The sequence below is a fragment of the Corylus avellana genome, chromosome 6 (genome assembly GCF_965113065.1).
Source record: "Corylus avellana chromosome 6, dhCorAvel1.hap1.2, whole genome shotgun sequence".
Lineage (NCBI taxonomy): Eukaryota > Viridiplantae > Streptophyta > Magnoliopsida > Fagales > Betulaceae > Corylus > Corylus avellana.
Genome location: NC_142495.1, coordinates 5683976 through 5697917, shown reverse-complemented (window position 1 = coordinate 5697917; position 13942 = coordinate 5683976). Strand labels below are relative to the sequence as shown.

Here is a 13942-nt window from a genome sequence, read left to right as displayed (position 1 = left end):
CCCTCACTATTTTATTGTACGAGTCTGCGGATCACAACTCACTGCAAATCTGAAAGAAACCTAATCAGAAAAAAAATGTCAACAATTTGATTTCTTGTCTAATCCTAAAGGTATATGAATCATCTATTTAAATAAGTTTCGGACGGACACTTAATCGACCTTTTAATCAACAAATTGTTGAGAATTCAAATTCCAAATCCGAATACTTCCATCCATATTCAGGTAACAAATACAATGGGTACACACTGGATATATAGTGGATGGTGTCTAAGTTGTTGGCCTGTGGGTTATTGGTTGCCTCTGTTTTCAACGAGAATCTTGGTAAAGAAGATTTTGTAGACTAGAGATCTGAACCGTCGGATCAACATGTTGTCACTGAATCGTGGGACGGCCATTATTGAAGAAATCAAGCATCTCTCTTTCAAGCTATATAATTATTTGCCGTGAGAAGATCAAAAAAAAAACCAGATGCATCCAATCATGGGTCCACCGAAAGATGCTGGCTTTCGTTTGTAATTTTTTGCGTTTACTCTTCCAATTTGTATTCATTCATTCATAGGAGAAGCCGAAAGAAAATAAATGGCGTGCTTAGTACCTAGGATTTTCCTACGTGGCTTTTCTATAAAACAAGATAAGGGCTCGTATCTTGTAGTACCTACTTGGTGGACCCCATCTCTACCTTCGATCTTTTTTTTTTTTTTTGCTCCCTTGCCACGTTTCCAACCATTATGTGTACGGACAGACAAAGAAAAACATTATACTATAGGATAAGCTCCGGAAAAAATATATATATATATATATAGGATCTACCGAAGATTAAATCAATTCATCCCTCGATCAAACTTGAACGAAGAACGCCAAAAATGCAGAGTAAAGCGACGTCGTACTGTGTCTCTCTCTCTTTCGCTACCATATATAAAATATAATATTAAAAGCTGTGTGTATAAACCGACAGCTGAGAATGAAATGATAACTGAAAACCGAAGGAAAAAAAGCAAGGCCAAGGCCTTCTCCGATACGACTCAGCTTCTCTCTCGGTCCTATATTGTCTTCTGGATCTCAATCACTCCAAACCGGTGCGTTTTGCACCCTGTAGCTTTAAACTCATCCAGATCCATGCCTACCCACTTGCTCCCCCTGCGTCAGACTTCCCCAATTAAATCTCACTCGCTCGCTCCTGGTTTGTTCTCTTTCTTTCTTTGTCTGATTGTCTTCCCTTTGTTACTTTCTGCTTTTCTTTTTCATATTTGTTTGATTGTAGATTTATTTCTTAGCTTTTACAGGATTGTTTTAGTTTACCAGGTCGTGGCATGTGTTATATATCAGCTTCTCTGTGTGATTGTGCTGTTGGGGTGCTTGACTTTTGGGTGATTTCTAATTCTGTGTATCAGTTTTTCGTTGCGTTGTTCTTGGTGTTAGTGTTTTTGGGTCGGTTTCTTTTCAGGCAGCAATAAGTCTTTCTTCGACACTAGGATCCGGATGAATTTTGTCAATTTGATCTTCTTTTTCTTTTTGTCTTTGCTTTTTTCGGTTTTTTATTTATTTTTTATTAAGTTTTATCTGGTGATATGGGATGTGTTTGGTGTCAGCTTTAGTGAGTATTTGTTCTGATTAAACTTTTATCTTCTATGAACTTTTAAGACGTAAATAACCTTGTTGATCATTTCGCAATTTATGTATGCTCTGAGCCATCTTACTTAGAATGGTGGTTCCTTAAGGAAGAAAGTGTTATGCTTTCCGTGCAGTAGACAGAAGGGCTCCTTGCCTTTGGAAATGTAATTTTAACTTGAACCAATTTAAATTATCATAAAAAGTTATTCGCTTTCATTACAAGATCCACGAACTGTGAGTATTACAAGTGAAGTATGCTCCTGGCTCTCCTTTATGAGAGAGATTAGCTTTTTAAAGGAAGGGGTTTTATGTGGTAAAGTTGTGGAGGAGTTTTTCTTATTCACTGTTTTTACAAAAGACTTATAACAAGGATATGATGGTGGAATTAAAGGTCTTCCACTGGCTTGGCCTTGGTTCACCAGAAAAGCCAGCCTTACCAGGATGCCAAAGGATTGCCAGCTTTCTAAGGCCGAGTGCTATAAGTCACTGATTGGGAGAGCTTAGCTGCTTTAAACTTTTATTGAGTCACTCTGATCAATCTTTCTAGGTTCTACTTCTGTTTTTGTGAATTTCTTTGAACAGTTGAGAATTTCGTCACCACAGTCTGATGAAGCATCTTCTGCAATGAAGGATGCCATCTGGTTCGTTTAAAGAAGTTACTAATTTGATAAAAGCTTACTAGCTTTGCATTATTTCCATGACTATTTGCTCTTGCTTATGAAGTCAACATGATGACTTACGGGGAGGATTGGAATTAGTTACTGGAAGTAGAGTGAACGATTTTGTTATATGGAAATATTTCTTGAGGACTACAGAATAGGGACATAGAGAACTGGAGAAACTCATGTTTCTGAAGGTGATAATAAATAATTTATGGATTTTTTTTCCCTTTTTCTTAGTTTTGCCCTGTTACCATAGAGACTTAATCTCCTCTGAGAGGACCAGAAGTTGTTGAAAATGTGAAAAATGGCACATTGTATTCTTAAATACTCATCATATACGTTGAAATGAAAATGCATATGATGAAAGGCATTTACAAGAGCAATTGATTCTGGTGTGCTTTGACAAAAGTTCTAACTTATAATCTGATGACTTGTCCCATGTGCTAACAATCTCGCATTTTTCATTTAAGTCTAGAACCTCATCTTGTATAATTTCTGTTGCATCTTAATTATTATTCTTCTTTTTTAAGTCTTCTGGGATTGGGGGTATTGGAGGAGGATCATTTCTGTCTGCTACAACTGAAAACACAAAACAAGTTTTGTCTGAATTGTTGTTTATCAAATTTTAACAGAATCTAGTTTTACGCAGTAAAATGTTTCAAAGAATAGGAGAGTGATGGCAGCGGCAGAAGCAAGAGTTGTATGGCAGAGAACAGCTAATCGGTGCTTTGTCCAAGAAGATGCCAAGAGGGCTCCCAAGTTAGCTTGCTGCCAATCATCATCTTCAGCATCCGAACAAGTTGATGCTGGACCTAACAATACAGCTGATGGCCCAGATCGTCCTGCTTTAGGTTTTATGCCTAACAGGAATCCTTCATTTTCCAATCTATCACCGGACACAAGATGGTGGCTCCAATTGCAACCTAGCTATGGGTACCAAAAGGGTGTAACTTATGAACAGTTGAATGCATTGCAGGCTGAAGCGGAAACCTTAAGCTCTGGCTCTGTAAATTCAACAACAACTACTTTTGATGAGGTCAACCCACAAAAAGGAGGCACTATTTATGTTGACGATCCTAAGAACAGCGAATCTTCTCTTGATATGCAATATGGTCGTCTCTCTACTGTTTGTATGAATACAGCTCCTGAAGTAAGAAAGCAAGAGGTAAAGGCTCTATGTAGTAAGAATCCCGAGGAATATCTCGAACTAATGGACATGAGGGGAAATTATGAATTTGTGGGTATGGATCGTGTTGCCAAGCAAGCCAATGAGTTTTGCTTAGATCCAGATTCTTCATGGATTGGGAGTGGCAAGACCGAGCCATGGTGGCGAACATCAGATAAAGATGAATTGGCCTCGTTGGTCATGAAGAATTCACTTAACCATATCGAGAATTGTGATCTTCCCCCACCTCAGAAAATGTATGTTAGGAGACACCCATATGCTTCTAGTGGGTGCTTTGACCATGATGAAGCATTGTCATCATCTTTTGATAGGAAGGCCCAAACTAGTGGTATTTCCAATAGGACTCACGTACAGGTCTGTCCTGATTCTTTAAAAACACATGGAAACGAGAGGGCTTCATCTGATGAACGGTGTTCACAATGTGGTTCTGACAAGTCATTCAGGTATTATTTTAGATTACCATCATTTTACTTTGGCATGATAAGATCTGGTTGTTTCACCTGACCAAACGCATATTTGTAATTTTATTATGCTGATCTTTTTGTTTAGCTTATATAGCATATAAATTGTGTACATTGCTTAGATTTTTGTTGGGACTTGCAATTTAAAAGCAGTTATAGTACAAACCACAAGGATATAAGAGAGATGCCACAAGTTTCTGAAGGTGACCTTGGCAAAGCTCAGCTGATGGAAGCGCTCTGCCATTCTCAAACACGTGCTAGGGAAGCTGAGAAGGCAGCAAAGCAGGCCTATGCTGAGAAGGAGCACATTCTTAAGCTCTTCTTCAGACAAGCCTCACATCTTTTTGCCTATAAGCAGTGGTTCCAACTGCTGCAACTAGAAACCCTTTATTTTCAGATTAAAAATAAAGACAAGTCAATTTCCACTCTATTCCCTGTGGCCGTTCCATGGACGTCTTACAAAGGTCGGAAACAGCGGAAAAGCTGGCAGAAGGCTACCAAGGGGAGAAGGGTCAAGCGAGGGCGACCCAGACATGATATCAAAAAGTATGCTGTTGCTTTTGCATTAGGGTTGAGTCTTGTTGGCGCTGGCTTGCTCCTAGGATGGACTGTAGGGTGGATGTTACCTCCTTTCTAGTGTACAGAGTTTCGACCAAAACCCTGCTTCTTGTGAAGATTGATTTACCAGGGGAAGTTGCTGCTTTGAATTTATGTTGTATGCATGTATATTCGTAGATTCTAGGTTCTCTAATGTGATTTCTCTGTTGTACTTTGTACCTTCTGTGCAAAAGTACGATGGCATGCGTGTATATGAATGATGGAGCGAAATGTTCTGAGACTGAAACATCTCATGAAAAAACTGTCTTTGATAATCTGTTTATTCTGCTTAGTCATTAGTTAATTGTTTCACATTACTATTTCTTTTCTTTTTTTCTTTTTTCCCTAATAGAAAGAATCTCAGACAAGTTTTTGGTTTTAAAATGCCATGTTGTTTCAAATTTGTAGTGTCCTTATATGGTAAGAGATGCCCAGTTGCAACGAATTGCGAGGAAGAACTTCCATTGATGAATTGGAAGTGCAACCTTGGGAGACTTTTGTTTCTTCATGCCATTCGAATGGGAAAAACTGCTAGATAAAAAGAAAAACTCGCGGGGGGATTGATTATGTAGCCTCTCTCCCACAAACCTACCCACTCGAGTGTTTATTTTTTTCTCTAAGGAGATTTTCTAGAAGATATGGCAACGAAAAAAAATTATGATTTGTGGTACGATTTGTTTTTATTAGCAAATGCCGTAGAATCACTACCTCATCTTGATGACAGTCGAAGCCCTATTCCTTTACCTTCATTAGACGGCATAAAATATTACAATCTTATCAACCAACTAAAAGACGAGATTAGGCATTGTGGGAAGTTTGGTGGATCACTTTAATAAAAAGTGGGGAATTTGCCGGCTAACAACAATAAAAAGAACTTTACTTTAATCACTTTAATCGAAAGTGAAGCAAGTAGAGAGAGTTCATTAAAGAAGTTTACTCTAGTAAAAAAGTAGCTTTCTTTAAAGATGATATTTTGTATGAGAAATTATCTTTACCTTTTGTTCTTTTATTTTTTGTCTTACATTCTTCTATAAAAGAGCAATCAACTTTTTTTTAAGAATCATTGAATATAAAATAGTTTGAGTGTCATCTTGAACAGCTTAAATAAGGTTTTTCTTGAGATGATTCCGTTAATTCCATATCGCTAAAGAAAACTTGTTTAGCTTCGTAAAACACCTTTGAAGCCATTAATTTTGTGAATTGCATTGTCTCTATGGTGTAAATATTTTTTTGTTGGAACCCTTTAAACACATCATACACCTTGTTTAAGTGACCGTAAAGAAAGCTTGTTAAGCTTCGTCTAGCGTAACCTTCTTTAGCTTCGTCTAGCATATTGTAGGCCTTGGAACAATTAACAAACGCCTTTGAAACCATTGATTTGTAAATGGCATTGTTTGCATGATGTAAAGATTTCTTGTTTGAATCCTCTAAACACAATGTGCACATTGTTTAGGTGATTGTTTGAAGCTTTTGGAGCCTTTTTGGCTATAGTAATCCAATATCCTTGTTTAGATCATGGATTCGCACAAACTTTATATCTCTTTTGCTTATTGCAAACTGCAATTTGTAATGAAATGTATTTTTGAGAAACTATAGTTACTTGATTTTTATTTTATAACTATAGTTATTTAATTGCAAACTACGATATCTTATATTTTTTGTTTGATTACTATATATATATATATAGTGGTTTTTAGTTCATGAGAAATAACCAAAAGAAAGAAGAAAAAATTGAGAAAAAAAAAATTGAGAGAATCGACTTGTTTTTCAAGTTGTCGTACTTATACTTCCTCTTCTAGTTTCTACTGCAATAATAGAACGAGCATTTTCAACTATAAATATTTTCAAAATTAGGTTTCACAACAAAATTTAAGATGAATTTTCGATTGATTTTTTAATGTTATACATCAAAAAGAGAAAATGTTGTGAAATTCAACAAATTCAATTGTAGATGATTTTTTAGGATTTAAAAGAACGTTACATTCCATTTTAATAGGTGATTGAATTGAAAATTGAAATATATTAAAGAAATATATTTTGTTAATACTGAATGAATACTAGTTTAATTTTTTATATATTAATTTAATCTTAAATCTTAATATATTTCTTATTCATGCTTTGATCCCTTCAATAAAAGAACTCTTAGTTTTATTCCTGTCATCAAACCTACAGATTATGATCATCTTTATCTGTTAAAATATTATTTTGTTATATTTAATGATTTACAGATTATATCATTTAAAAATTTTAAATGTTATGACAATATATTCACCGATAAATCTATCAAATGTAATTGGAACGATTGTCTCCATTTAATTGAAATCGAAGAAAGCTCTATTCCCAATCGTACGTGTGATATCGTGCCATGTCACCGGAGCTAGACTTAAGAGAGACAGATCTGGATGCGGGTCGGATCGAGAAGTCGCATAATCGAGTACATTAACCAAACCCGACTCCTCATGGGCCGGTACGTTAGCTTGGAGAAGCAGTGAAAAGAAGCAGATCCATTTCTACGCAAAATCGAAGACGCAGACAAGCTGACAGGGAACGAAGGTTGAAGAAAGCCTAAGAGAGAGAGAGAGAGAGAGATGGCGGTGATGGAGAAGCTGAAGATGTTCATAGTGCAAGAGCCAGTAGTCGCAGCTTCTTGCCTCATCGCTGGAGTTGGTAACTTTCTCTCTCCTAAATCCCTAACCTGCATCTGATTTTCGCTTTCCTTCTGAATCTCTGATTAGTATATGCGTTTTGTTCATAATTTGATTTTGGCCTTTGGTTTTTATTATCAATTTTTAATTAATGCATCATAGGATTAGAGTGCTATGTCTAGCTTTTTGTAGGAATAATCGGGTTTCAATGTAAAGATTTTGGATGAATGATTGTAATTTGGGTTTGGTTAGATTCGAGGTTAACCATGCCTCCTTAGAGCATTCATATCCGCTCAGCAAATTGTCTCTCCATTTTAGCTAAAAAATCGCTTCTTCTTTTTTTTTTTTTTTCTTCTCTTTCTATTTTAACTGTTTCCTTTTTCAAAATTTGGTTTCCGCTCAACCAGTTTCACTAATTGGTGTTCCTTGAGGAGCGGCAAGGGTCAAGTGGAGCTTGTTGATGCTTTTATCAATTAAAACAGTCCTCCTATGTAAAGGAAGAAGCATGCCATTATCGATTTATATTCCAATGACCGAATTTGCTTATGTGATCAAATGTGCACAAAGCTCAAAGCTCATGCTGTGGAATTCCAAGTGAAGGTCACGAACACTTTTCCCCTTCTGTGGGCTTACATCAAAGGAAGGGGAAAAGGTTTCTCGGAAAATAGTAGCAGCCCTTCTGTGACCTTCACCAATCTTTTACCAAAACGTTTCTTCCCCTAATCCTCCATGCTTTCATCCTCTTTCAGGTCATCTAATTTTCCTGTTGTGCTTATTACAAACTTTTGGAGTTTCATGCTGTGATTAAATTATGTTAAATTTTGGGCCTTTTTTTTTTTTTTTTTCTCCCCTTTTTTATTAATATAATAATGCGTTATGTGTGGAGGGGCAGTTAGGAATTTATGATGAGCTGGGTAGGTAATTTAAGTGCGTAGTTTGACAAATTTTAGGGTTTTTTCAACAGTTGGGTGGAATCGTGGGGATACTTTCTTCATGATTGCTAGCACTTTGCTCAATGATTAGTTGTTCCGGTGAGATTTTACTTCAAGTTTATGTAGTTCTTTTTTTTCTCTCTAGTGAAACTGATAATGGTAATGGTAGACTGAAAATGGCTTTTATTGTGAATGGTTAATGGTTAGGGCATGCGTTTGGTTAGCATTTTGGGAGTGCTTTTATGGATATAGGAGCAATGTATGTCTTGGTTTCTGCTCAACCAAACAAAGCGTTTTTAATCAGTGAGCAACTAGTAGCTGACTGTAGCTAAAGAGGAGTTAAATGGAATTCTTTGATCTCGGAAACCAGACTAGCTTTATATGCTAAACTATTCTCTTTCTCACTTTTGTTTTCTGTTTTCAAAAAAAGAAGATTAACAAACAACCTAGAAGACAAAATGCTCTAAATTGTTTTTCCTTTATGACGCATCAGAATACTAAAAAAAAAAAAAAAAAGCACCTCAAAAAGGCATTAACAAATGGGTCTTTTGGCAGAAGTGGACCTCCATAAAAACACAGACAAGATGGCTGTTTAGCTAAAGAGGGCGTCAATAAATGTTTCTTGATACTGAGTGTTCTGTTGTGACTGAACCTCCAAAATATATTCATAATGGAAGGATGTAAAAATTTGGATGATCATATAAGAAACGATTTCTGGGAAGAAAGAGTTGTCTGCTGTGTACTGCAAATTAGGCTCTGTGGCTTGATTCAGACTTTGTGGCTTTCACTAGAAGAGATAGTGAGCAGTTTCGACTGCTTAATGATGAGAAGACAAATTAGATTTGTGGACTATTTTGCATCATAATAGTGGTTTATGATGATACCTTATCAATAGAAGAGTTGATGGTTCTAGAGGTGGAGGATTGGAATGGCAGTAACAATTACACTGAACTGAGGATGACAATACCATCTCTTGAGCTGCTTGTTGGAGTATGTTAGGAAAATATTTCTCAAACTGGGGTTCTCTCTGTGTGTTAAACAGGTGGAGCCCAGGAAAGTTAATAGGGAACATTTAGGGTCGGGAAGGATCTGCAGCAATGCTTGTTTATGTTGGCCGTGGGAATACTTGATTTGGATAACCATGTCGAAAGTCATTCAACCTTGAGTAGCTCTACCTTATTACACAGCTAAATTTATATTTCTGATTGGCTCCATTGTGTGGACCCCTGATCGATACAGCCTTCATGATCATCTGGAGCTGATGCATTCATGCAGAAACTTTGTTCTGTCGTGCTGTATGGGAGGAATATAGGTAGATCATAGGTTCTATTGCTACATGATATAATTTTAATTAAATTTAATTATTTAAATGGGGTTTTTCATAATATATCAATTTACAATGACTTAAAGGGCCGCTGATTTATAGTCTTCATTACTGTAACGAAAGATGCCTTTATGCGGAGAAAATATTCTTCAGTAATATGCAAAGAAATCAAATTTTTAATGCTCTGAAGGATCAGGCGTTTCATGGGTTTTAAATCAATATTTCTTCAACTTACCGGTTATTATCTTGCTAAAATTTCAGGCCTCTTCCTTCCAGCTGTTGTAAGGCCCATTCTTGACTCCTTCGAAGCATCTAAACAAGTTCCCCAGCCTGTTTTAAGTGATGTAAGTCTTTGGTTTTGTAATATGTTTCTTTGATTCCTGTATCTCAATTTCTTTTCTTTTCCTGCATCTTGTTATCTGGGTACTTGAATTTTAGCTAGTTTTTGATAATTACTTTCATATTTAAACTCCCTTTTTTTTAATGGACTTAGAAATTATTTCATTTTGATGATCTAGTATTTAAAAAATTAATACTTAGTACGTAGGAAGTTATGATTAGAAAGGAATGACCTTAGCATCATTGCACTGGCAACCTGCCCCACTTAGAAACAGCTCATGGTATGGCTGCTTCAAGGAACCTTCTTTTGAAAAGGATAAGCATCAAGATTAGCATTATACTTTGGGGTGGACTGATCTGCTGCAAGGGATGCCTATGGTCCTTTATAGTGTACCCTTACACCGTACCCATTTACTGCCTCAACCTTTTCTTTTTGTTATGTGCTCATTTTCTCAACTTGCTCGAAGTCCATTCAATTTGGATGTTTTTCTCATATGGTCCTGAACATCCCAAGATAGAGAGAAATTTTACTAGTTCCTCTGCATAATGGTTGAGGATTGATAGGTCAACCGCGCATCCATGCAATTCAGCCTCATTGTAATTTGATATAAGAAGTTGCATATTATTATTATATTTAAAAAATAAAAGAATAATGAGAGAGGAAAAGAAGTTGATCGAAAAAATTTGCTGTAATTATCATGCCTAGATGGGCTAGATCAACTGAATAAGAAAGTGGGCTCCATTCGTACCGCTGCTGTTGGTGTGAGACACAATGCGACATTCTGACAAGAAGTCTTTAACACTGACAACATATTTTTTTGTTGCTCCTTTCTTTTTCCCGCAATACTAAAAATGTCGCGCATCTTTGCAGGTGGTTGCAGGTATGACCGGTAAGAAATAAGTATGATGGTGTCATGCCCAGCCTCTCAATTTTATTGTCATCAGCAAATCAGCAATGTAATAAGCCTGGCTTTTAAGATAACTCTATGGAGAATTAAATGATACTGCATATTAAACATCTTCCCATTTTTGTGTTGCCATATGAATGGTTTTCTTTCAAGTGATTTTAAACACTAGTTCGTTTCATTCCAGATGAATTGTGTTCCATTTATTAAATGCTACAAGGTGATGCTCATATTGCTCCTGCTAGCTCATTGGAAAATTCTCCCAATACATCTTTTGAAGAGAAAATGTTAAAAGACTTATTTTCTGGTGCCATTATAGCTTGAATAGGAAGACTATTAAATCTATACTTCGCTTGTTTTAGTTGAATCGAATTTTGCTTGTCGACTGTTATTAGTGCTTTTATTGGAATCTGTATGAGTAGCAAACTGCTCAGTAACTGGAATTGGAATACATACATACATGTGTTTGGGTGCGCACTTACATGCAGAAATTCTCCCAATACATATTTCGAAGAGAAAATGTTAAGACTTGTTTGTCCGGCAAGAGTTTTACTACCACCATGGCTTGAATAGGAAGACTGAAATCTATGCTTTGCTTGTTTGAGTGGAAACTGCTCAGAAACTGGAGTAGGAAGACTCTTAAAGCTCTACATATTCGTTAATGTTCGAATATGCATGAGTGCAACTGCCCAGAAACTGGGACTGGAATATATATATATGCACAAGCTAAAACCATACAATTATAATTACAGAACAAACTAAAATTCATAGGATAAGATTAAGATGGAAACTAATACAATAAAGAGCACTTAAGTGCTTTGGGAGCTGTTGTCTTCTCTTTTCTTTGTTTTTTTCTCACGAAAATAAGAATCTACTACAAACTTCCTTCCCACATTCACCAATACTGGTAAGTTCTCATAGCTCAACAATGCATAATTGATTTGCTAGAGCCCAAATATCTTTCCATAATAAAAAAACAAGATAAAAAAGCTTGCAGAGCGTAGAGAAGCGAGCAGCAATGGACAATGGCTAGTCTATATCACAACCCTATCTTTCTTCAGCTTCTTATTCCCCCATGGAACCACCTGCTTCAAGCCCTCGTATATAGTCGCCTGCAACATCCAAACATCGCAAATAAGAAAAGATTTAAAAATAAAATAAAGCAGTTGTTCAAGGATCAACTTTATTTGATTGCAGCATTATGTCTTGCATTTCATATATATAATAAAGCCTTACCCAGAAATGAGACCTGGCGTGGGAGAGATTAGGTAAGCTCCCTCCCCTTCTAATCCTTGTCATCTTCCCCTTTTTACTGTTGCTCTCTCCGGCGGTACTACCACAATCACTCTCTTTATCCAGGGAAGATGGGAAGACATGGCTAAACCCTCCAACCTCTTTTTTGCTTTTGAAAGCCCTCCTGCCCCAAGAGCCAAGCCAAACCCTCTTGCTGAGAGGCGCAGGCACCCCAAGCTGGGCTCTCTCGTGACTGAAAGATCCATAGCACTCCCTGCTAAGTCTAAACGAAGAGGACTGAAATTTAGACCTGGTGCCCGCATATGGGCCCTCCAAGACAGTGGTGGGGGAAGGCAGTTTTGTCTCCGACAGCAGCCGAGGAGGGAGTTCCAAGCACTTTGTAGCGAAGTCACTGATGTTGGCTAGAGCGGTGCAGGGCCTGGGCTTCCCCGGCTCTTCTTCCCAGCGAAATGGGACTGCGGCTGAGCTGTGGAATGGCGGGGTTAGCATGCCAGAAGGCTCTGTTGACTGCATCAGTGGGACTGAGAAGAGCGGTAGCTTTGGCGTCAAGCTTCCCGCCGGCTCTGCCGCGCTTCCCATACCTCTCTCTTTCTCTGAGATTATTGTCTCTGGGTACTTTGCTTTCTGCTGAGGACTTTGCGACAATCAGGAAGAGGGAGGAAAGCCCTCAAAAGCAAAGGCTGGCCCGTTTTCTCTCATCAGTCATCACTCATCACTGTCTTTGTTGAGGAGGAAATGCTACCAAAAAGAGCATCCCTATCGTAGTTATCATGTGCTCTCCTATATTGCCGTTGAAAAATGGGAATTAGCAAACATATGTGCTTATCTTGAGGTTCCCCACACACACACACAGGAGGACAGCTGGCATTGGATTGTGGTCGTACTGAGTTAGAAATATAAGATTATATAAGTTAATTTTAATTTGGCACATTTAATTAAAAGGATCGGATCTTTCAACCTCTACTTGCAAATTTTATATTGAGTTCATATTGGTTTTGCGGGTCATTTCAAAAATAAATAACTGTAAATGCTAAGTTTGAGTTGTATTGAGATATGAATATAAAATTATATAAATCAAATATAACTTAACCTATTTAATTAAAACGAATCAAACTTCTCCTCCCAAAGCAGGTTAACAAATAATTAAAGAATAATATAAATGAATTCTCAGACAATAGAGTGCAGAAGAAATATAATGGAGATGACAGCACACGATCCTAACTCCTCACACCTACTCTCTAAAAAATGGAACTACAGTAGCACAGTGAAAGCAGTGAAGCAGGCGGAGGCAGGGCAGCAAATATCTTATCTCCTTTCGTACGGTGAAAATTAAAAAAATAATAATAATAATTCTGAATATTACTTCAGCAATAAGCTCTGTTCATGGTTTTCCTCCCAATCAAATGAGAACACATGGCAATAAATTATTTTACTCCACCAATAGTACGGCTTCACATGGTAGCACCAGAGTGGTCGCACTCGTAGCTGATTTTTCTTGCGTCGTGCATCGGATGCCGACCAGAGATGGAGGGTGAGCTCCTTTTCAAGCGCGGACTTTACTTGATCCCTCAAATCTAAATGACTTTCCAAACAAGTCATTAATCATTGCCACCTGTTTCTTAGATGTAAAACGTGTGGTCTTCTTGTCAATACAAAAAGAGAAAAAACCAAAAAACGTGTTCCTTCCGAACTAGATTCATGCACTCAAAGCCGGTTGGATTCTTCTGGGTTTTAACTTAATTAATAATTAAATGATTAAATTTATTATTTTTTAATTATTATGGGTTTTATTTTTTAGAATAAATGAAAGTTTAATATAATATCTGAAGTTCTGAACAAGAATTTAGGGTTCAACTAAATATTAAAATTTTAAGATAAGTGATAATTTAACGGCCTAGTTTGAGATTGCTTTGGGTAACACGTTAAGCAAAAGGGAAGTTGAATATAGGATCTAACTTATTCTCACTTGATCTGTTATCATTAACTAAAAGATAAAGGACATTATTAAATGATAATATTACGCAAC

At 36.9% G+C, this 13942-nt stretch overlaps 3 protein-coding genes across 4 annotated transcripts; 2 read left to right on the top strand and 1 right to left on the bottom strand.

Annotated features, from left to right (window-relative positions):
• Positions 1 to 858: 858 nt before the first annotated feature.
• Positions 859 to 4816, top strand: LOC132186195 (uncharacterized). Of its 2 annotated transcripts, none has more exons than XM_059600047.2 (3): positions 859 to 1180; positions 2923 to 3902; positions 4074 to 4816. In XM_059600047.2, exons 2-3 carry the CDS (start codon positions 2950 to 2952, stop codon positions 4555 to 4557), a joined length of 1437 nt encoding a protein of 478 aa, XP_059456030.2. In that variant the 5' UTR covers positions 859 to 1180; positions 2923 to 2949; the 3' UTR covers positions 4558 to 4816. The 2 variants fall into 2 exon arrangements, with proteins under 2 accessions (XP_059456030.2, XP_059456029.2); XM_059600046.2 differs by having other exon boundaries at positions 4071 to 4816.
• A 2169-nt stretch (positions 4817 to 6985) lies between these two features.
• Positions 6986 to 10848, top strand: LOC148584800 (fiber). Its single transcript, XM_088517908.1, has 3 exons — positions 6986 to 7184; positions 9680 to 9762; positions 10629 to 10848. Exons 1-3 carry the CDS (start codon positions 7106 to 7108, stop codon positions 10656 to 10658), a joined length of 192 nt encoding a protein of 63 aa, XP_088374034.1. The 5' UTR covers positions 6986 to 7105; the 3' UTR covers positions 10659 to 10848.
• Positions 10849 to 11417: 569 nt separating this feature from the next.
• Positions 11418 to 12636, bottom strand: LOC132186198 (uncharacterized protein At4g00950). Its single transcript, XM_059600051.2, has 2 exons — positions 11899 to 12636; positions 11418 to 11774 (listed from the first exon to the last, which is right to left on the bottom strand). The coding sequence occupies exons 1-2, from the start codon at positions 12493 to 12495 to the stop codon at positions 11697 to 11699; spliced, it is 675 nt and encodes a 224-aa protein (XP_059456034.2). The 5' UTR covers positions 12496 to 12636; the 3' UTR covers positions 11418 to 11696.
• Positions 12637 to 13942: the final 1306 nt, after the last annotated feature.